This window comes from Prionailurus viverrinus, chromosome B3 (assembly GCF_022837055.1).
Source record: "Prionailurus viverrinus isolate Anna chromosome B3, UM_Priviv_1.0, whole genome shotgun sequence".
Taxonomy (NCBI): domain Eukaryota; kingdom Metazoa; phylum Chordata; class Mammalia; order Carnivora; family Felidae; genus Prionailurus; species Prionailurus viverrinus.
Genome location: NC_062566.1, coordinates 129,022,497 through 129,047,057, shown reverse-complemented (window position 1 = coordinate 129,047,057; position 24,561 = coordinate 129,022,497). Strand labels below are relative to the sequence as shown.

The 24,561-nt window shown below is 44.0% G+C and overlaps 1 protein-coding gene across 4 annotated transcripts in view; it reads left to right on the top strand.

Moving 5' to 3' along the window:
• Positions 1–24,561, top strand: part of EFCAB11 (EF-hand calcium binding domain 11) — a 165,993-nt gene that overhangs the window by 74,672 nt on the left and 66,760 nt on the right. The window contains exon 6 of one of the 4 annotated variants that reach the window (XM_047863089.1): positions 2,088–2,174. The exons of the other annotated variants lie outside the window; for them this stretch is intronic. Within the exon in view, the coding sequence (XP_047719045.1) occupies positions 2,088–2,142 (55 nt within the window). The 3' untranslated portion in view covers positions 2,143–2,174. Of the gene's footprint in view, positions 1–2,087; positions 2,175–24,561 lie in introns of those variants that run through there. 4 annotated transcript variants of the gene reach the window in all.

The window sequence follows — 24,561 nt, the reverse complement described above, 5'->3', positions numbered from 1 at the left end:
TCTAATACCTTATTTAAAATGTTTGGACAGTAGGTAGCCTCCAACATGTTTGTAAAGTTCAAAAGTACCTTTATGTAAATAATAGCTTCTAAAGGCCAGTAGACGCATTTAAAAATAAGCAAATAAATCAATTCATCCCATATTCGGTAGGGAAAATAGAACACATTTCCAATATATAAATTTAGATTTGACCTGTAAACACTGAAAGCAATACAAACTCAAAGACCACAGTTACCACAGGGTTCGTCTGGTGGAAGATACTGTCTCAAAGTATTCTTCAGAGCTGTCTTCTAGTCTGTCCCAACTGCAAGCTAAAATGTGTCTTCTGACTTTTGAAAGAGCAGACTCTCCAGGCTTTTTCTTCCCCACCCATGAAGGAAGTGATCAGCATTCCACAGTGTTGGAGAGAAGGCACAGACTTAATTACAGACATACAAACGACTGCACAAAAAAAATGGCAATAATCAGGCTCTTTTTATTATTGAGTTTTGGGACCTGAATGTCATCACTCATGGTATAGCATAACAGCCCTTTCTGCCAATTAGAGTCCTTACTGCTCACTGTTTGGAGAGTGGTAAATTAAAGTGCACAGTTGGCTCTCAAAACAGTTCCTCAATGTCTTAATATATGAAGGGGTGCCTTTTGAGACACTCTGTTTTTCAGATAGTACTCAAAATTTACCCATTGCTGAAGCCGAGTACTTCTAATTACAGCAGCAGATCAAAATAACTGCTGTACCCTTTCATAGTGTAAAATACCGTATCATTAAGTCTGAGACACATTGATTCTCGGGCACCATCATATTATGTACCCCTAATGAAAGAAGAAATTCTGCCCATTAAACCATGACACAATGCTAAGATACCAATGATTGTAAAGTGCATCACAATTTGAGAGATTTTTAAATTGTGGAAAAGGTGCCCTGAGAAGCAAAGGAATCAGATGATATGCACCTTAAGCCCAAGCAAACATTTCATAGCCACCTGGTTCTGAATTGTTTTCAGGTTTTGTGTATTAAATCCTATCTCCACCCAGTTTACTTTACTCTGCCCTTTAAAACCCTCTTCTTGGCCTCGTTACCTTATTTCCCCGGATGTAACTTTGACTTCGCTCAAAGAGAGTTTTGGTCACCTCCCTGGAGAGCTGGTCTCTGACCCTTCAGTCACACAGCCTTTCCTGACCTAGCTCAGCCTCGTTAGAGGGTGTAGACGTGCACTGTGGATGCTCACCGGGCTCTTTCTTTCCTTGCGAGCGGAACCTGGGTATCAGGGGGTGAAGACCCAGGGCCCCGATCTCTACACAGCCGTGGTAGAACTTCCATTCCGGGTGGGTCACGCTCCCTCTAAATGCCTGGCGTTGTGCGGGTGGCAGAGGCTACAACGATGGCAGGTCACTGCAGACAAGGAATTTGCAGTGTGGTGGGAGAGTGAACGCACAGAGAGCAACTAGAATTCACCCAGTTGTGGCCATGAGGGGCGACACCGCTAGGGGATAAAGTTCCTCTCCACCTCCTTTGTGATTTACCGTCCCTCTCTTCTTTTCCTCTGACCCAGCTTACCCCTTCACAACATCGAATGGCTGTGATCTCCCTCACCCCGCAGAGTAGCCTGTGTGGAATGATCCACCAGCGGGCTGCCTCCACCCATAAACACTCTTTGAAAAGGAATTTGCTCTCATTCAAATCAGCCACCCCAAACAGGAGCAGGAACAACTCACTGTAAGGATGACATCGGAAGTCTTGGAGAGATACCATGTCAGAGAGGCCCAGCACCCTCTGACCTTCGTGTATGACCTCTGCAGCCCCCATCTGCTTAGTGGTTCCACTCCCTCCCTTTCTGCAGCACCAGCACCACTGCTACAGTAGGTAATAATAGAACCCCCTCTGGAGCCTGCATTACCTCCAGCTCCAACTCAGCCAAGGGTGACCTGTGCTTGCCGTGTTCATTTCCCCAGTGTCTTCATTGCTCAACTCAGTACAGCGTGGCTTCCACCTCTGAGAGCTCTGCGGAATGATTTTGCGGAGTTCACCAGTAATCTCCTAATTACCAAATTCAAGGAATACTCTCTAATCTCTGACCTCTTTTCAGCCTTCACCCTGGTGACCACGCCCTCCCTGGAACATCCTTTTCCACCGGTATGTGACAGTGCGCATTCCTGCACTTGGTCCTACTGTATCCTTTGGTGGCTGTATGGGACCTTTGGGACTGCCTGTATGACCCTTCCAATTGTCTCCCGTTTACCAATCTCCTTCCTCTGGGAGATTTCATTCACAGTCTTCCCTTTCATGTGGAAGACTCCCCAGCTCCATGTCTTTATCACAGTCCTGTTTTCTGAATTCCAGCCCTGTAGCTTTCTCTACTGCTAAACATCTCTCTTTCTGGATGTCTCCATCGACCCCTCAGACTCCACGTGTTCTAAGTGCTTTCTGTTGTCCTCCCCTTCAGACCTGCTGATCTTTTCTTGTATTACTCTTCTTGGTTCGCAATATCACCATCTACCTAGTTACCCACTCCAGAGTCCTCTAAATCAATTTCTTCCCTTGACCACTTAAAACCAACTGGTCATCAGACTTGGTCTATTCTACCACCCAGGTCTGTCTCAGATGATTTTCCTCCTCACCATCCTTGATCCATGCTGTGCTCACTTGCTATAACAAATGCCACAGACTGGGTGGCGTAAGCAACCAAAATTTATCTTCTTACCATTCTGGAGGCTGGAAGTCTGAGACCAAGATACCAGCGGAGTTGGTTTTTTTCTGAGGCCTGTGTGTTTGGCTTGCAAATAGCTGTCTTCTCTGTGTGTCTTCTCCTCGTCTTCTCTTTGTGTGTCTGTGTCCTATTTTCCTCTTCTCGGGATACCAGTCATAATGGATTAGAGCCACCCTAATGACCTCACTTTAAACTAATTAACCCTTTAAAGATCCTATCTCCAAACAGAGTCACGTTCCGAGGTACTGACATTGAGGACTTCAACATGAATTTTAGGGGACACAATTCAGCCCAGAGCACATGCCCTCATCATGTCCTTACAAGCTAATATGTGCTCTCTTAATTAGTTTCCCTACTTCCAGTATCCTTTCCCTTCTAATATATCCTCCATACCACCATCAGAAAGATTATTCTGATTTCAGATGTGAGCACATGAGTCTCTTTGCTTCAAAACTCTTTAATGGCTCCCAGTTACATAGAGTATAACCTCTAGATTCCTTCAAAGGGCATTCTTCCATGATCTGGTTCAGCCACTGTCCTATTCATATAGTACTCCAACCACTCTGAAATATTTAAAGTTCTCTAAAGGTTTTAGACCTGCATCTCTGCCTTTGCACATGTAGCACTCTGTATCTGGAATATTCTTAATTACCTCCCTCTGGCCATCTCCAACTCATTTTTTTTAATTTTCTTTTTTTAATGTTTATTTATTCTTGAGAGACAGACAGACAGAGCATGAGCAGGGGAGGGGCAGAGAGAGAGGGAGACGCAGATTCCAAAGCAGGCTTCGGGCTCTGAGCTGTCAGCACAGAGCCCAACACGGGGCTCAAACCCATGAACCATGAGATCATGACGTGAGCCAAAGTTGGATGCTTAACCGACTGAGCCACCCAGGCACCCCTCCAACTCCTTTAAGATTCCATGCAGGTATCACATTCTGTAGGAAGTGGTGCCATAGAGTAACCTGGAGGAGATAAGGCAAATAGCAATAGTACAAGCTGAGAGAAAATGTTAATATATGAAAAAGCATCTCTTTCATATGAATGTAATAAAAAAGAATATGTTAAATGTAAATTAAGCTAGTTGTTATAGACTTTTCTCATTCTGCAGAGCCCCCGGAGCTTTCCTAAAGGACAGATTAGGAAACTTTCGTCTTCCTTTTCATCATGTACTTAGCCATCAGCTCAGGACCCTCATCGTACTTAATCGCTTCCTGCCGCCTTCCTAAATCTGGAGCGCCATCCAAAGGGTTGTGGTGAAGTTCAGCGCACTCCCTCTCAGCAGCCTCTGTTCTTTAGCTCTAGATACTCAGTAACAATGCAGCGTTCCCCCAGCTTTTCTGAAAATATGAGCACACATTGCAAGAAATACAGTACACATTGGGAGATGTCAGTACATTAGGAGTGACGTGAAAAATCTGATGGAGTCAGGGGGAACAGGTGGACATTGCAGGGTAACATAAAGGGGAGGTCAGTCCGTTAGTAATGCAAGGAATATGATGGACTTAAAGAAAAGGTATAAATTACAGGGTAATGTGAAGAAGAGGTCAGTACATTAGTAACATGGGAAAACTGGCAGATTTGGGAGGAAAAAGTGCAAATTGTAGGATAATGCACGGTAGTGGCTTCACTGCAATGGTGAGCTTCCATCCTATCAAGGAGGCCCGCTGGCCATGCAGCCACTCCTAGAGCTTCCGGTATTTTTATGGTTCCGTCTTACAGCAGAGCTTTATGTCTTTCAGAACTCTTGATTAAACTCCAAGCTAATATTACAGAGAAAAATCATTGTTCTGGCCTAATAGAGGAAAAAACAGAATGATTCCTTCCAAACTTCTGAATGCCTGAACCTATAAACCTCGTATTTGTCAACCCTAATAAACACACCCCTTTGGGGGGAACCCTTCGCTGCACACAGACACACATTCCTCCAAGAGGCTTTATGAACAGGACTGCCATATCTGGGCTCAAGATAGAATTTAAAACCATCATATAATAAAACTCTTAAAGAACAATTTTAAAGCATAGCAGATAATGAGAGACTATTCTCAGTGGACCTCTCTTGTTTTGAAACATCTTGCGAGTGGGGCGCCTGGGTGGCTCAGTCGGTTGGGTGTCCAACTTCGGCTCAGGTCATGATCTCGCGGTCTGTGAGTTAGAGCCCCGCGTCAGGCTCTGTGCTGACAGCCCAGAGCCTGGAGCCTGTTTCAGATTCTGTGTCTCCCTCTCTCTCTGACCCTCCCCCGTTCATGCTCTGTCTCTCTCTGTCTCAAAAATAAATAAATGTTAAAAAAAAAAAGAAACATCTTGCGAGTGAGGCACTGACTTTCCTTTTTCCAGACTATCTTTTCAAAGGTGTTTGGATAGCGAACAGGCTTAGAAGATAGAGTCAGGGCCTTCCTCCAGAACAAAAGGTAGGCATGCTTATCAACCATTTAAAAAGAAACCGGCTCCCTCAACTCAGGCTTCCCCTTCCGTAGTGCAGCCCTCCATATGTGTAGGCACCCATCTGGGCCCGTCTGCATCATCCCATAGGACTCGGGGTAAAGGGAACCGACACAAATGTGCTGACCCCCGTGCTGCTTGCTGCCGTGGGTAATGGAGTCCTTTGTCTGTGAGCCAGTAATCATGGGTCCGCTGCCAGCATCCATGAATCTGTGGCAAGGCTACCTTGCTAGCTTGCAGGGAGGCTGAATTCCCAGGCCCTTCACAATTTTTAAGAGTTTGATCAACAGTTTAACGGTTTGGGATGCTGACTGTGACGTGGCTTTCTGGAAGAAGGAGGAGGAAATGACGGTCTCTAATGGGAGTTGAAAAAAGTCCATGGGAATTAGTAGCAATGTGTTGACCAAATTAGACGGGCAACCAGGCAATAATGGTCCTCTGCTTTGTCACTTGTTAATGAAGAGGACTGGGGAGGCGGTGGCAATACAGTTATGGAGACAGTGTCTGGGTTGCTGCTGACTCTCTTCTGGGCAAGAGGACTTCTCACCAACATGGTGGGCCGCCTTGAGTCTGCTCGGTAGTAATGACTGATGCAAAGATTTGTATTGGGTGGGCGGAAAGTTCTACTCCTTTTTCAGACAACACCTACATAGACTGAGTGAGAATGAAGGGAAATTTGTGAGTGCTCTAGGCAGAGACCAAGAGTAAGTGGCCTTAGAACTTTGGCTCTTTCTCTTGGGAGATCAGGAGCAGGGCACATAATGCCTGTTAAGGAAGAACAGCAACAGCCAAGCCATATTATGGCTCGGCTTCTCCTGCGTTCTATGGTGCAAACTTAGATCCATTGGGAGATAAGGTCTCAAAGTTTTTGCATTGTTTAGCCAACTAATGAACATATATTTAGAGGTCCCTATTTGGAAAATAGTTATTTTGAAAAGCAAGGGAATGATGCATTCAAAATTCAGGAGAGCAGTTTCTTCAGAAGGTGAGGCACAGGGCTGAGATCAGGAAGGACCTCACAGGTAGCTACGGTAACGTTGGTCATTTTCTAGTTAAGTTGGGGATGAGTTTGCAAGTTTGGGTTTTATTATCATGCTTCATAAGGCAGTTATTTGTCACATATATTTACTCTTTGTTCCAAGAATTACATGGTACATTTTGGCAATACGCTGAGTTTGTAATTAGAATTACTGGATTTCTATGGATTATGTAACAGCTGTTAGATTTCTGTGTGGATATTTGTAGGGTGGAGGTTAATGTCTTCCCATAAGATCCCTACAGTATCCAACAGGAAAAGGGTATATCTACATACCTTAGTGGGAGAAATTCTGGAGACGTTCAGTGTTTTTTACCTTTTTGGATAATAGATAGGTCCTGAGATTACAGTGGCCCCCCCTTATCCGCGTATTCACTGTCTGCGGTCTTAGTTACCAACACTCCCCTGCAGTCCAGAGACAGATGGTCCTCCTGATGTGTCTTCAGAAGGTCAGTAGCAGCCTCATGCTACATCTCAGCGCCTGTGTCATTCACCCCCCTCCCCTCATCACGTACGCATTTTGTCATCTCCCATCACCACAAGAAGATCCATTACAGCACAATAAGGTATTTTGAGAGAGAGACCACATTCACCTAACTTTCATTACAATGTTTTAATTTTCTATATTATTAGTTATTGTTGCTACTGACATACCCCATTTTATCGCACCTTGCTTTATTGCACTTTGCAGGCATTGCTTTTTTTTTTTTTTTTAATAAATTGAAGGTTTGTGGCAACCCTGGATCAAGCACGTCTATTGGCGCCATTTTTCCAACGGCATTTGCTCACTTTGTTTTGGTAATTCTTGTGCCATTTCAAACTTTTCCATTATTACTGCCGTAGAGATCTGTAATCAGTGATTACAACTTGCGGAAAGCTCAGTTGATGGTTAGCATTTTTAGCAGTAAGGCATTTTAAAATGAAGGTGTAGACATTGGGCTTTTTGTGTTGTTGTTGTTGTTGTTTTTTAGACATAATGCGATTGCACCCTTAACAGACTACGAGTAGAGTGCACGTGTAACTTTTATGTGTACCGGGAAACCAGAGTTCATTTCACTTGCTTTATTGTGATACTGGCTTTATTGCGGTGGTTTGGAACCAAACCCACAATATCTCCGAGGTATGCCTGTAATCTCTTACTGTGCCTGCTTTATAAATTAAACCTTATCATAGGTATGTACGTGTAGGAAAAAAACAGTGTGCATACGGTTTGGTATTACCTACCGATTTAGACACCCGTTGGGGTCTTGGAACGTGTCCCCCATGGGTAAAGAGAGATGGTTGCGTTGCAGATTAAGTGCTCGCGTATTTGCTTAAGCTAAGACTAATCAGAAATTATTTTAGTTGGAGGTCTAATTCTAGATACGGTTCATTTTCATCATTCCTAAAAACGGCTTGTGAGTGCTTTCTATATTTATAGTGCTGAGGGGACATTGCCCAGGCATTTGAGAAATTGGGAAAATATTATGTGTACTCTACCAACGTCTCTGTCCTTGGGGATTGGGGAAGCCTGTCTTATTTCCCTTCCAAATTCTGTCTGCTATAGAGTCAGGACAGAGAAGAGTTCTTCGAACCTGCTCAGGAGGCCAAACTCTAAGGGGAATTTTGTGCCTCTGGTGTCTTCCGAGAATGAGTTGCAGCGCCTTGCTGGCAGCTTCGTCTACAACGAGGCGTCCGGGAGCCTCATCCCTTACCACATGTGTGAGGACTGCACGACTTGGTCTGGCTGACCTTGAGGGTCAAGACACTGATTTCTTTGTGAGGTCACCTTTAGGATCTTGTCATCATACTACTAGCTAAATATTTTTACCGCCTACTATAGACCAAATGCTGTTGGCACTTTGTTTCATTTATGCTGTACATCAACCTGTGGTGGCTGTTATCATCCCCCCTCCTCTACATCGAAGCAGAGCTTTGACATCTGACTCTTTAAAAAAAAATTTCTTTTAATGTTGATTTATTTTTTTGAGAGTGAGAGGCAGAGCACGGGTAGGGGAGCGGCAGAGAGAGAGGGAGCCACAGAACCCGAAGCAGGCTCCAGGCTCTGAGCTGGCAGCACAGAGCCCGATGCGGGGCTCGAACTCACAGACCGTGAGATCATGACCTGAGCCAAAGTCGGACGCTCAAGCCACTGAGCTGCCCAGGCGCCCCGAAACGCAGCTTTGGTATAGACGAGGTGACTTTTCATGTTCTCCTCACCAGAATGCAAACTAGGCCTTATAAAACTTGTGCTTTAGCAATGCCAGAGCCTTGTCATTTAATTTGCTAATTCTAATAATATCCTGTGAGTGTACAGACTTTTCCATTCTGATGGAAATCAGAGTGCCGTAAGACGCGCGATCGGAAGTGGTGTGGTAAGGACAAGTGGGCCAACCTCTGTATCCTCTGGGCAGGGGGGAGGCTACGTTGGGGGTTGCTGAGATCCTATCACCCCTCTTTTTAATGAATGCCATTAAGTTCATTTCCTTCTCATCAAAACAGTGTCATCAGTATCTGGATGGCTAATGTTTTGAGATAAGCAGGATTTAACATTCCTAAAGTGTGAGCGGGGGGAGGGAACAGGCACATGAGGGATATTTTTATTTTGCTGAGAATGGTTTTATTTCCTCACCATGCTGGAATGAGACCAAGTGTCCCCAAGTTTGCTTCTATAAGAAAGCAAGCAGCATTTGAACAGTGCTTGGTTTCCGATACTCTCGTGAGTAGCGTGAAGGTCCTTTCCTCCTGATCCCTATGAGGGAACTCATTTACTTTAAGTGAAATGAGTTTCAAAGGCAGAGTTTAAAGTGTCTGTATCCTTGGCTTGCAGATTTGTCTTTATTTGGCTACCGAAAAAAACAAATAAAGACTTTAATCTGACCCACAGAATACTTAAAACACGGCACTGCAGTGAAAGATAGCAGGAGTGAGCCTCCCCCAGGAGGCCCCCCAGGCTGGCGGCGTTGTTGAAGGTGAGTGCTCGGTGCCTGAGAACCCAGGAGGAGAACCCCCAGTTACAGTAGATTCAGGAGAGCATTTTACAAAAGACAGCTCGGGGCGCCTGGGTGGCGCAGTCGGTTAAGTGTCCGACTTCAGCCAGGTCGCGATCTCGCGGTCCGTGAGTTCGAGCCCCGCGTCGGGCTCTGGGCTAATGGCTCGGAGCCTGGAGCCTGTTTCCAATTCTGGGTCTCCCTCTCTCTCTGCCCCTCCCCCGTTCATGCTCTGTCTCTCTCTGTCCCAAAAATAAATAAACGTTGAAAAAAAAAATTTTTTAAAAGACAGCTCACTGCCTAATTCTGTGGAGTGGTTTTCTCTTGATATATACTTATACGTGCCTCATTTTGGTAGGGCTTGATGCAAAACCAAAATATCTTTCCTTGTAGGAAGAATATTTCACGTCATAAGCTCTTCCCAAGGACCACACAATCTCATACACGGTCACTGTTGAAATATGATGCATAATTTGAAGTGCAGGCCACCCCATCCTACAAATACATGAAGGCCTTGGACGGTGATCAGAAAGAAAAAAAAAATTTTGTTTCAGTCCTTCTGGGCTTCTCCTCAGGGCCAGTTCTCCAATTCAGTGGCCACATCACACGCCGTGGATCCACCAGCTGAACAGTTGCTTACGGCACACTGTTCGTGGACATAGCGGAGAGTTTTCCCCTTTGGAAGAAACAAAGTATAGTCCCCAGCTAAGAATGGGTTGGTTCCCAAGGTTTGGGGAAGTGGAATCTGGAACCTGGAACGTAATACCCAGAGAGTGTAATAAAATGATGCTTAATTTCCCAGGCTAGCCCACCAGGCATCTTTAATTCCTAGTGTGGTTGACTCATACCCTCAAGCCTGTATGTCCTGTTGGTGTTAAAATACAGAAAGATAAATACCAAAAAAAAAAAAAAAAATACAGAAGGAAAGGGGCACCTGGATGGCTCAGTCGCTTGAGTGTCCAACTTTGGCTCAGGTCATGATCTCACAGTTCGTGGGTTCAAGCCCCGCATTAGGCTCTGTGCTGACAGCTCAGAGCCTGGAGCCTGCTTCGGATTCTGTGTCTCCCTCTCTCTCTCTGCCCCTCGCCCCCTCATACTCTGTTTCTCTCTCTCTCAAAAGTAAGCAAACGTTGGGGCACCTGGGTGGCTCAGTCGGTTAAGCGTCTGACTTAAGCTCAGGTCATGATCTCACGGTTTCTGAGTTCGAGCCCCGCATCGGGCTCTGTGCTGACAGCTCACAGCCTGGAGCCTGCTTCGGATTCTGTGTCTCCCTCTCTCTCTGACCCTCCCCTGTTCATGCTCTGTCTCTCTCTGTCTCAAAAATAAATAAAACATTTAAAAAAATTTTTAAAAAGTAAACAAACATTAAAAAAAAGTTTTTTAATAAAATACAGAAGGAAAAGGAGGCACAGTCTCGCCTCTGCCTTTCTGGGCTCTTGGGTCACCCTTTCTTTGTTGTCCTCATACCTCAGAGATCTCCAGTGTCCTTGTATCATGGTGTTCCAAAATCACCAGCTGCTTGTTCCCCACTCCCCACCCCCTGATTTCCTCATTTTAGCTGATCTCAGCTGGATGGTAGTAGGGATATATTTTGATTAAACTAATTCACACTGAAGTGTGCGTGACTGATAGCCCCTTAATCCTCCCAAAGGCCTTTGCATTATTAAGGGAAAATGCTTATTAAATTAAACAAGTATAGATTATTCAGGACCTAAAATAAAGTGAAAGAAAAGATTAAGGCAGAGCAAGGGACGTTATGTTGGGATGTAACCTGGGAGAAGGGCTCAGCATGGCACTTGCTCCCTGGGGCTAGCTTCCCTAAGCCAGTCCTGCTTTTTATCACTTCTTTCTTTGTGCTGCTTCTGAACTCAATAGTCCCAGGAAAGGCCATGCTGGAGATGAGGTTTGGAGAGTGGGCTGGGGAGGGCCAGAGCACTGGCTGAGGACATAAATGACCAAGTGACTGTAGGTATGAATTATGTGCAAGGCATGGACACTGGCCTAAGCAAAGAGACTGAGGCATCCCACTAAAGAGAGATCGTGAGACCATTCGGCATATTCAGGGCCTGTCAACTGGCAATGAGCAAGTAGCCCTGTTTCTGCCTTCATACTTAGGTACAGTCTATTCAGGAGAGTAGACCTGAGGTAAATAATCACACAAAAACTAGGCCATCACACATCTGTCCCCCTGCCACATTAGATAAAGCAAAGGCTATCATGACCGCCTGTAAGTGGGGGCCCTGATGGACATGGGGGTTGCATGGCTTTCCCAGTGGGAGGCGGGTGTTTCAGGAAAGACTTGGGGTCAAGTCAGGGCAGCCACATGAAGAGGTTGGGGAGAGCATCTCAGGCAGAATGCACAGGGTGCATAACATCCATGTTCCAAATTGGAAGGAGCCCCCAGGGGAGGCTTAGAGAGGCAGGACCCGTGGGCTCAGGAGCCCAGAGAGAGACCGGCGCTGGTCGCCAAGTGTTGTAGCCATGTCTGGGGCTTGGAATCTCAAAGGTCTGAGGTTTGACTTCAAGCTTTTAAGCAAAAGAGCGACCCCTACACATAGAGCATGTGGCCCTGACTCTACACGTAACTGAGGTTTAGAGAAGGGAAATCTATTCGTGGATTTTTAAAAAATTTTTTTAAGGTTTATTATTTATTTTTGAGAGAGAGAGAGACAGAGTGTGAGCAGGGGAGGGGCAGAGAGAGACACAGAATCCAAAGCAGCTCTAGGCTCTGAGCCGTCAGCACAGAGCCCGACGCGGGGCTCGAACTCACGAACCGGGAGATCATGACCTGAGCTGAAGTCGGAGGCTCAACCGACTGAGCCACCCAGGCACCCCTACCCGTGGATTAAAATTAAAATCTGAAGGGAGCACAGGACATGCTGTTGTTGTGTGATTTGTAATTTGAGGGGTGCCCATCAAGGCCCCCACTTCAAAATATCTTTCCAATCACTCCTGACACAGTGTCTAAAATCCTGTAATTTAAAACTCAGGTTCCCTAACAGCCAAGGCTTAGGCACAAGGTGACATTAAAAAAAATTGTTCAGAACCCTAGTCATCCTTTTCTAAAGTGCCTTTTTCTTCTCTCTGTGACGTCTCCTCCTTCAGATGCCCAGAGCTCATCTGTCAGTCTGTCAGTCAACACAGGATTTCAAGAAAGGACCCGATAGAACTTACATGAACTTTATGATGCAATTTTCAATCGGTCTGTTGCCTTCTCCTAGCATGTAAATGTGCATCCCGTTGTAACTCAAATTGCCTTAAGTGATAAATGAAATCTGTTGGTTCGCACAACTGAACCCAGCAGAGGTGAGATGGGCTTGGGTGTAATTTTATCGAGGCTGGGGCTCCGCTCTGGATCTCTAGGATTCTTCAGCCTTGCCCTTCCTCCCCCGTGTCGAATGTGATTGGTCTGATGCCCTTGTACTGACTGCAGTGTCTCCAACCCTCACAGCCACCGCATCACCAGCCTGAGCTGCGAGCTGCTATCCTCGGGAGGGTCAGAAGTCCTGGGCTTCTCCCTGAGGTGGTGGGACCCCCCTGAACCAATGATGAGGACCAGGAGTGTTTGCTAATATGAGAACCAGTCACTGTGAGCAAGGGGGTGGCGTTCTGCTGATAGACAGCACCCCTGGAGCTGTGGGCCGGATCCTTCCCCCCCAAATCCCAGGGCTGCTAGATATCAGCAGTGGGGGCAGGGTCAAGTGTGGTCTAAGGCAGTGCCAGACAAAGCTGATGGCCCAGGGGTATTTCTATTTTAAACTTTTTGTCTACTTGTAGAATGTTAGAGCAATGTGGGCATCAGCAAGCAGATGGGAAGGGAATTGTTTTTAGAGTGGGCGTTGGAGCCATCTAAGTGTCCTTTGTCCTGACATTCAGTCACCAATCTGCTAGTACGGCTCAGGTTATCCAGTGAGTGTTGTCTGTGACATTCCTGTGCTGTAAGCATTTGAGCTCAGGTGTCTGTGACCTTCAAAGAGGCTAAGTGTGTGGCTGTGGTAGATGGAGTTCAAAAAAGATGTAGGTCCTGTTTGTTTAGGACAATTATGCATTATTTAAAGCTATTTTTAAAAATTACAGTGTCCCTCATTGGATGTGTTAGAATAACTTCACAAACTGGAGTTTGGCAGGAGGGGAGGGAGGTGCAAACGAGGGTTACTGCTTAATGAGAGGCTTGATGGTCTTTGTTCTCTATCTACCTTATCTAAGTTAAAATAGATTTTTAAATTCAAATAAATGAATTTTCAGATTTTTTTAACGGGAATGGTTTTTATTTCTTTTTTTAAAAAAATTTTTTTAATGTTCATTTATTATTGAGAGACAGAGCATGAGCATGGGAGGGGCAGTGAGAGGGGGAGACACAGAATGGGAAGCAGGCTCCAGGCTCCGAGCTGTCAGCACAGAGCCCGACGTGGGGCTCAAACTCACAAACCGAGAAATCATGACCTGAACCGAAGTCGGATGCTTAGCCAACTGAGCCACCAGGCGTCTCGGTTTCATTTCTTATAACATTTACTACAAGGCTATATTGAATTTTTCAGAAATATTCCCAAATAAGGCAAAAAAAAAAAAAGAGGGTGTGTCATGTGTGCGTGCGTGCGTGTGTGTGTGTGTGTGTGTGTGTGTGAGTATGGCATTTAAAAATTTTAATCCCAGCTCTTTTCTGCCTGACCAACTATATGTTGTTAATATTCACATAGATATTAAAATAAAAAGGAGCCTACACATCCTCACCAACAAAGATGATGTACAGGAGGCTTCCTATTGCTGGAGATACAGAGAAATAAAAGACACACTTCCTATCCTCAGGGAACATCACATGTTCCATCCGGGAAGAAAGGCAAAAACATGGAAAATAAACAGTGGCAGGTTATCCACAGCCCAGTGCCACCGAGCGAGATAAAAGGAGGAACAGTTGCTGGGGTGAGAGGGCAGGCCCACGGGGATGCAGAGGATGGGAGAGGTGTGGGCATCAGCAAGGAACGGGAGAACATCTCCGGCCAAATAAGTTCACTTTTGCAGTTAGTTGGCTTTTATCCCGTCTTCCCTCAACTTATTATTACTACGTTGCTTAATTCCAAGATTTTCTTTGCTGTTGATATTTTCCACAGAATTGTTAGATTGGATCATTGTGGATCCCCTCCAATCGTTTGTGTGTTTTCTAACCTTTCTGTAATGATTCCCTATGATCCTTTCAGAATTGTTTTGTGACGGTATCCTAATATAATTCTACATTTCTCTTACAATGATGAAGAAAGTATTGTCACAAGCAAACTAGAAAATAAAAGTATTAACAGTTACATTTCTCATGAAATAAAGGTAGGGATAGTTACTTATCTGTAGGTGCTAAAAACTGTCCCAGATACACAGTCACTATTTGATAGCATCTTAAAATGTTCGGGGCTGTCGCTCACGGATGTCTTGGCCTCCTGACACCCTCATGTGAATTTTATAAGACATGAGAATTTCAGAAAACTGAATCTGACTATAACCAAGTTGGCAGAGTTCTTAGCTACCTTTATGTAACGTTGAGTTGTTGGATTATTCTTCAATTAGTAAATCTAGAAGTAAAGCTGAAAGTTTCCATTTAGCGTATGTTTCTCCTTTTAAGTTCTTTCCTGTCCTTTCCTGTTCATTTCCTCCTAGCAAACCCGTGAGCTCCCGTATTTGGCTGTGAATTCCTCTTGGACTGGGATGGTTGAATCCCTGGAGCTTTGGACAGCGCTCAGTGAGTGCTCAGTGAATGAATGAAAACAACATTTCACACAAGAATAGAAAGAAATAATGCTGAGGAAATTAGGTACAAGTACATCTTATGATTTAATTTTCACACATGATTTTGAACAATCTATCTTGTCATAGCAACTTCCTGCTAGTTGTACCTAACCAGGAGCTAAACTTGATATAATGGCAGTGAGATTTGTAAGTCTGGCAGAGGATGCTTGAACATCAATTATTTTGTAAAGCAGACCTGTTATCTGTGACATGTTACCACATTGATGATATGGATGCTCAGATTTTTAAAAGATCTTTGGCTTCCTCTTCTGCATAATTAAGTTCTTTTCAGAACAACTTATATATTGTAGATTTCACATATGTGTTTCAGACTAGTCAACACAACTAAAATTTGATCGTGATTACTGGCTTTTCAAAGCCTTCCTTCATTTCCCAGCAGTCAGCTTCCTGTCAGAATTCATTTCCCATTTGGAAAATCTCTCTCTGACCTGCAGTTTTTTGGACACAATTCATCCTTCACAAATTTGAGTCTACCCATTGTCATCAATCTGTAGCTTCTCAGATGGCAAAAGACCCCTTTTTATTCAGAGTGATAAAATCTATCTAAAACATCAGAGGAGAGAAAACTAAGAAAAATATTTAGAGATTTTTGTCCCCGTGATTTTTCTAATTAAAAAAGCTTTTCAGTGTGTATCTATTTCTGTTATTAAGCTTTAAGAAATCAAAGTAATAACCGTTAAATTGAAGCAAGATGTGCTTTCCATTCTCCCTCAATCTTTACATGATTAAAATTAAGCTTTGGCATAGCTGCAATATAATTCAGTTCAATTTAGCAAATATATATGGAAACCCTTTTGCTGGCTCCCCATTACTGTGGTGTCTACCAGAACTGCCTTTTAGTTTCAATAATTGAGTGTGAGATGTGAGCATTCCAGATGTGACTGCTGGGGAAAATAAAATCCAGTATGGAAGTAGGTTAGACTTTGAAGGCATCATCCAAGATGGTGGACCGTAAGAATGTATTAGTTTTGGCTTGCAAAAGGGAAAGTCTTTCCATGTTAGGGGCACCGAGGTTGGGTTTAGCAGGGTGTGTACTGATTCTTGAACAAGAAAGGGACATGATGAGGAAGGTCTTCATCTGGCTGCAAGCTATACCATGGAATGAAGAGGTGGCTGGTCCACAGGGAGCCGTTGTCACTGGGGCCTAATTGATGAGGTCCTGCTTCAAGGGGAAAGGAAATGGACGTGTGAAAGGAAGTCAAGTCTTAGAAATACTACCCAAAAAGAAGCTGATAGCCTCAAGAACTGGATATTGGGAAGCAATGCAAAGAGAACTGCCAAGATTAGGTCCAAGGGCTGGGAGCCTAGGCAAGTAGGACAATCATGGTGCTCCATTAGCATAAATGGAGGATTAAAAAGAGAAGTGGACCCGGCAGAGCACTGAGAGGATACCCATGGTGAGGAGGGAAGCCAGACGAGGAATAGTCAGAGGAGATCCAGGAAACTGGATCACGGGGACAAAGGGAAGACACTGTTTCAGGAAGACAGAGTGAACAGAGAAGAAGTAAGAGTCTGAGTTTGATTTTGTATAGGAGGACAAAATATTGACCTTTCAGTAACTTCAGAAAAGTGGTGGACGGGATGCCAGATGGCAAAGACCCTGAAAAGGGAGAAAAGTTTGTGTTCTTGCTGAGACCGTACTACAAAGTCCTTCATTTATTTCCAGTAAGAAACCCTTTTGGAGGAAACCCACTCCTTACCCGACTAGTAACAAAATGCTAGCCTGTTATTAATACCTGTAGGTTTAAAATGTACCTATTTTCACACTGTAACTCAAAAACATTATTTTTACAAACCAATTGGAAATAACGTTTTTATTTTCTTTGATTCTTCTCTTTCAAAATTTTGCTTATCCCTTTCTGAGATTTATTTCTAGGTCATTGATTCAGATTCCAAAACTAGTATTTTCTGTAAGCTTATTTTATGCCTACTAGACTTTAAATTCAGACATTTTCCGACAGTAGCAACCAAAATAGCTTCAAAGATGGTTTTTACATCCACCTTACTTTTTCTTTCTTGATTGTATCTTTTCAAAAATGACCCAGATTGATAGCTTCTGAGATAGTATGCTATAGTAATGACACAGCTTTTTAGAATTGAGAAATATACTTTGGCCTCATTCTGGTTCTTGAAGACACCATTTACTCCTGAGAGGAGCCAGTCAGGAATAAAGTACATTAGAACTGGAGTCACAGGAACTAGGTTCTGTGCCTGTCTTTGTTACATGACCTTGGGCCAACATCTAGAGTTTTTCATCTTTGAAGTGAGAGGATTATAGTAGAGGAACAATTAGGTCTCTTTCCAATGGAAAATCTCAGAATGCATGAATCTACTACTTTATTCTTTAACTTAATCATCAAGCCTACCATGTAGTATGGTTCCAAATTTGAAGATGTGGTCGGGTTCCTTGTAAGCTCCCCCTTCCCTGTTCCCTAAAGGTAGTGTATCCTCCGCTTATGAGGGACCATCATCTCCCCCTTCATGTGGCCAGCTCTTACCTTCTTACCCTGACCTCGTGGTGCCTATTTTCCCGTATTCAGTGGTACGCCCCCCCCTCAGCACCAAGCACCTCCAGTACAGATCGGGTGTTCAGTAAATATTTGATGATCGAATAAATGGGTTGCATTCTATTTTTTAAAATTGAAATATAGTTGACACACAATGTTATATGAGTTTCAGGTGTACAATATAGAGATTCAACAGCTCTATAGGTTATGCTGTGCTCACCACAAATGTAGCTACCATGTGTCACCCTACAACACTATTACAGTATCATCAGAGATCAAGAGAACTCTGTTCTCTTCCCTGTACCTCTCATCCCCATGACTTGGGCCATACTGTTATTATTGTCCACCCCTCCATTGGAGAGACGCCAGCCTAAGCATTGGAATCGATCATGAGTTTAAAAACATGGAGATCTCCGGGTCCCACTCCCCCGCCTCTGGTATTTGAGTTTCTAGAAATGTGCATCCACATTTTAAAATCTCCCCATAGGTCTTGTTCACGGGAGACACATTTGTCTACCTTCTGTGAGTTCCTGGATGTCAGAGACGATAGTTTCTGTCAGTTCATTCCCAAGCCCTAGGTTAATTTCTGGCAGAAATTAGGTGTAAATGATTGTGAATAAATGAACCCCAATTTTGAGATAAATAATAAAATGTCCTTTCTTTTGGTAGCAGATATGATACCTTGAAACTTTAAATACTGATTCACATTACCCATAAGAAATTATATTTTTAAATAAATGAAATTATTTGAACGCCCTGATCACTAGTTCTGATAATGCTCAAAACCCATGGTTTGTTGTCTAGGATTACTTTGCTCTATTTGCCCAATTCTTACAATTTAGTAATGAGTCATTTGCTTTCATTATGACTCACCTATGTGCCATATACCTTGTTTAAATTGCTTGTTTGTTTTTTTTTAAGAAGTTACAACCCACCACTATCTTTTTGTTCTCTAGTTCCAGTATTTCAAACTGTAGTTTCTTTTGGGGGGTGGGAGACTTGAAGCAGGGAAGGAATAGAACCAGCATTAACTCTGTGTTGTCTTGCCACTCACAATTCTGTGCTCCAGAGAAAAGAAATTGAGGGAACTGTTTTGTAATGAAGGAAATTATGCTATCCTGATGACAAAAACCCTATCCCTAATCCCCTATTGACTTGAGTCTTGGCTATCTATTTTTGCACTGCAAATGACCCTGACACTGAGCAGATTAAAGCAATAAACATTTAGCATCTCAGTACCTGTGGGTCAGGAATCTGGGAGTGGCTTAGCTGGCGGTTCTGGCTCACATCCTCTCATGAAGCTACGTTCAAGATGTTGGCCAGAGTCACAGTCATTTGAAGTCTTGACTGGGGCTGGAGGATTCACTTACGGGGTGGCTCACTCAGACACCTGGTGATTTATTTAGTGCCTGTTGTTTACAGGAGGCTCTCTGGTCAGGGCTGATTGCGTGAGCCAGGAGGGGGAGAGCGTGGAGGAAATCCCAGTGCCCACACTGAAAGGGAGGGCTACTAGGCCTTAAATAATTTGCAGATGTGGCTTAAAACCACCACAGCTTATAACATAAAACACTGTTTGCTGCCTGTGATACTGTCCAGAACGTAGAAGCAACTGTGAACCAAGTTATTCATTTCATTTCTTATCCATGAACAGATGTTGGATATCCGAATTTCTGGTTCTCGCTTTATTGTTTCCGGTGTCTACTTCCTTTTTCTTCTCTTGTGTAACATAACAGATCGTGTAAGATAATGAGGTACGGTGGTAAAAATCATGAAGTGTTAGAATCAAAAGGTGTCATTTTCTCTCTGCGTTCCAGACTACAAGCTTTTCCTGTCTAGAAATCAATTCAGAACGTATCTTCTCTGAGGAACCTTCTTAATGGAGGTGGGAAGAAGTTTGAGAAAACTGTTTCCCAGTGAACCAGTGAGCACCAATTACACGGTACACGTGGATGATTGTAAGAGCAGGTGCCAGAAATAACAAGCCTTCAGAGAGGAGCATCTTAAAGGGAAATGGGAGCTTCTCCCAAAAACGGAGCCAGTGACCATCAGATATTTTGTTGGAGATTTTATAGATGTGAACTTTCGAAAAGATAAAAGAAAAGTTAGGTCAGTCACAGCTGACCTAACTGACCTCTTAGTGGGATGGAGGGGTTAAAAATCAACCGAAAGGCATTTATTAAGTGAGCCAGGTATCAGGCATCGGGTTTGTACCTAATTACCTCATTTTCAACGAGTTCTCTTTCAATTCTTCTCCATCATCCCCAGTCGGTCTTTCCTCCCTCTTGTACTCTCTCTGCCTCACTAGACTGAAACTCTAGGGTAGAGCTGGAACGTTCACCTTCGGTCCCTGGTGCTGGAGGCAGGGCCCTCAGCCGATGTTTATTGTCGTTAAACTTAACAAGCCATATTTATCAGTGAGTACCATTATCTTCTTTTTTTTCTGAAAAAAATGTGCAATTTGACCGAAGGCCCACACTTACCAAGTGGCAGAGTTTGGGATTCAGATTCGGGGCTGCAGTCTATGCTTCGGCACAGATGCTCTTGGGAAGATTCCATGAGGCAACTGTGCCGGGAGGCCCCAGGAGCATCCTTACAGATCTTACCTGGGAGAAATTATGTAGGAGGTATTTCTGTGTTGACCCAAAATGAGTCACTGTGGTTTAAGAGAGACTGCCAGGAGATAGTTTTTCGATCGGCTAAAAGGATCTTGAGAATCAGCTGGCCTATTGTGTTTGGGCTAAGTGAATTTTTGGTGTTACCTGATGTTTTTCTGCCTCTCAGTGGGATGCTAAAAATTCCTCTGTAAGTGCTAAGGGAAATCCCATCCCTTTTCCTATTTTTTTTCCCAGAGAGTCTACCCTGGGTGATGAAGGAATCGACCATGGTATCTAGGTAAAAGTGGGAACCCGGTAAATAAGGAGATTATGTGTCAGAGCCCTTGGACAATCTGATCAGTACTAAGAAGAGGTCTTCTTGCAAGAGTTCAGGCCCCAAACTACAGGAATGGAGAAACAGCAGATGCATGAAATGGGGTTTTGCATCCAAATCCAGAGGACCGTAGTGATAGGATGTGCAGTGGAGGGAACTAGGGGCTCCCAGGTTCTGTGCTGGTCGTCTGAGTGAATGGTGGCTCCATTCAGTGTGACAGAGACAGACACTAGGGGAGAGCAAGTGTGGGACTGATGATCGCATCAATTTGGGATTGATGTCCAAGGAAGGTGTTCATCCATCTAGAAATGGGCGTGGAGGTCAGATGGCTCCATTAAAAAGAAGTTGCCCCCGGATATCTGGGAGCGCGCCTGGGTCTTCGATGTGTGTCTGTTGATGTCCCATTTCATGGATTGTTGGTACAGAAAAGAGCCGAATGGCACAGGTAGCCTTTCTTGGCTGTGCTGTGCTATTGGCAGTCTCCTCTGCTGCCACACATATGTCAGTGTCCTGGACGTCTTGGGGAGCAATGAGTGACCTCCTGCTTGAGGTTGTAAAAGGGAGTTGCCACATGGCCCTGGAAGACGAGGGCCCTTCTCTCTGCCAGCCTGCCATAGGTTCTTACACAGAGCTTGCTTCTAATCATTATGAACTGGCAGTCTTATATACCTCCTTTTGGGTGGGTGGGTGGGTGGGGCGGGGGGATGTTGGCTTACAATGTTGTCTGTATCTGTGTTGAAATGTCACTCATTTTTCTTTTTAAAAGACAACCACAAATTCATGCTTTATTTTCTTGGGAAAATACTTCTAAAGAAAAAACTATAGCTTGGGTTTTCTACGTGGGTGTTGGTGCAGTTGGTTGTAATGAGACACCTTTGATTAGTCACTTGCTAGCTGACTCTGAATTATTTTAGATGTGCTGGCTTTCTGTTTTGTTTTGTGTTTTCTTTTTTAATTCAAAGAGTTATCTTGAGATGTAACACGCTTAGCTTTTAATATGCTCTATAAAATTTCCACCTTATTTTGTGTAGGTATTCATCTGAGAGCACAATTAAAACGTCTGACTTCAGTTCTTTCCTTGCAAATGCTGCCTAACACTTCCGTCTTTCATTAACCGAAATTATTCCTATGTAAACAAATAACAATTGCAGATTGCACTGCCTTCGCCCCTGTGTTATGAGGATCCTTTAAGTGCATTCCTTGTTTAATTATACTCTTAAAAAAAATAAACGTGACATATTTCTGTCATTTTGTACAATGCCAGTAGAAAACGAAGGATCACTTCTTACATTTCTAACCTTTTGCCCCTTTTATTTATTTATTTATTTTTTAATTTTTTTTTTAACATTTATTTATTTTTGAGACAGAGAGAGACAGAGCATGATTGGGGGGAGGGCCAGAGAGAGAGGGAGACACAGAATCTGAAGCAGGCTCCAGGCTCTGAGCTGTTGGCACAGAGCCTGATACGGGGCTCGAACTCACAGACCGTGAGATCATGACCTGAGCGAAGTCGGACGCTCAACCGACTGAGCCACCCAGGCGCCCATGCCCCTTTTATTTAATATTCACTTGGAGAGCCAGTGTGGCCGGTGGGAGTGGGGACAGGCTTTGGTTCACACCAACTTGAAAATGTCAGTCCTGCTACTTCTTAGTGGTTTGACTTTGGATAAATTGCTTGAGTACTTCTCTGTGCCTTAGTTTCCTGCATATAAAACAAAGAATAATATTTGCCTCACGGATTATGGAGAATGAGGCATACGGTGCAAGTTGAACAGTACTGATCACATAATAGGTGCTCAATCAATGCTGGCAATATCTATTTTTATACAGTAGAAGAAGCTGTCTTATCCTGTTCACCAGCTTAAAAGAAGCTTCCAGTCCCCTATGCAAAGCAGTCCTGCAGATGCCCATAACATGTTGACTGCTTGTCATTGGGAGGCTCGTCTCTAGTACACTCCTGTACTTCTACTCAAACTGAGGTGTATTTGTTCCCAAACCTGTTTGTGTTGCTTGTTCTCAAACCTACCTATGCCAGGGGTGCCTAGGTGGCTCAGTCGGTTAAGCATGCGACTTTGGCTCAGGTCATGATCTCACGGTTCATGACTTCGAGCTCCGCGTCAGGCTCTCTGCTGACAGCTCAGAGCCTGGAGCCTGCTTTGGATTCTGTGTCTCCCTGTCTCTCTGCCCCTCCCCTGTTCACGCTCTGTCTCTCTCTCAAAAATAAACATTTTTTAAAAAATTAAAAAAAAAGAAATGGTTAAGAAGGTAAATATTATGTAATGTGTATTTTATTAGTTTTTAAATTTTTAGAAAAAGCTGTCACATTAGCTGTGGGTGAAATAACTGTTAGATTGCAGGGCGGGAGGGTGGGTAAAAAAATATTTAGAGGGATTCCACATCTAGATTGTCTTCTAGTGGTCTTTCAGTTTCCATACTTTCAGGAAACCAAAGTAGGAAATCATAGGTAATTCATTTCCAGTGTAGTTTATATAAGAAAGAGGAGAAGGCATGCTGATCCATGGACCTGGTCTCAAAGATTGCAGGCTTTGACATAAACCACAGCTTCAGGGAACAAATGCAGGCTTATATTTCAAATTTAAAATTAAACACTTCAGTTATGGATGTGTGTAGATTGGGCCCTGGGAAACAGACCCCGAGACAGAGACAAGTGTTCAGGAGGTTTGTTGAAGGTGCTCCTGGACCCAGGCCTGTACAGGAGCCGGGGAGGCAGGGTTAACAGATAGTGAATTGCACCAATGCCGTAGGGAATGCTGGGCTCACCACCCAGTGCTGGGCATCTGCAGGACTGCTTTGCATATGGGACTGGAAGCTTCTTTTAAGCTGGTGAACTGGATAAGACAGCTTCTTCTACTGTATAAAAATAGATATTGCCAGCATTGATTGAGCATCTGTGATTGGTACTGTGCAACTTGCACCGTATCCCTCAATCGCCATGATCCGTGACGCAAATATTATTCTTTATTTTAAATACAGGAAACTAAGGCACAGAGATGTGGCAGAGAGATCGGTGCTTGTCCTCCTGCACTGACCAGGCATTGGGTGTGGGCTGCCCCTGGGGAAAGGGGGCCATCAGCCTTAGCGAGGCAACTTCCTCTGGCTGTGGGTGAGCCCCTTGAATTTCTCAGTTGAACTCTCAGCAGGTAACAGTTCCAGCAGCTGGGGGATCTGATGGCAACACCCGCAGCATCCACAGCCTTGTGTACCGTTTTTTATGTGTTTCCTCCCTTTCAACAGACTTTTAAAAAATTAGCCGATTGGCTCTTGGTCCAGATTGCTTCCGATAAGAGCATCTTCACTGATCAGGGGCAACATTCTGAAGGTCTCACCGTATTTGATGTTCTTTACATTCATCAGCTGTCCCGTTTGTGATGTAGAGAGGCCGTGTGGCTTAACGACACTGACAAGCGTGTGTGATGTGTTTGAAGCTGAACTGATGTTTGGACTCTGTGGACTTTGAAATACTTTCCAGTATATATTGTGAGATTCGTGAGCCCTCAAATTTTTGTTTTTTAGGTTTCCAGATGTCGTTGGGCCTTTGATGATTTTTGTGGGGGGTCAGCCTCTATTTTTATGCTAACAGTCATCTTCCTTTCCTGCCCTATGACCCATAGGTCTTTATCTGCATAGTCTTCACTTACTCTTCCATCTGTCACAAGTAGCCAGCCACCCTTTCCCCTCAGACCTGCGTCTCTTCATCTTGATCCCCAGGCTCTCAGTGTGAATGATGGCCAATCTCCAGGATGCCCAAATGTCATATCTGAATGTACTCTTTCAATCCTCAGGACAGTTTATGTAGTTGTTCTTGTTTACTTTTTAACGATCTTAACCGTTTTAAAAAACTATTTATTGATCTTGAGAAAGAATGCTAACGGGAGGGGCGGAGGGAGGGAGAGGGACGGAGAGAGAATCCCAAGCAGGCTCTGCCACAGAGCCCGACACAGGGCTCCATCTCACGAACCGTTGAGATCATGACATGAGCTGAAATCAAGCATCAGACACCTAACCTCCTGAGCCCCCCAGGCACCCCAGCATTGCCTTCCTTTTAAAGGCTGGATAATATTCCATCGTATGTGGACAGCACACTTGTTTATCCATCTGTCCAGGGACAGTCGGGCCGCCTCCACCTTTTCAGCTTTTGTGACATACGCTGCTATGAAC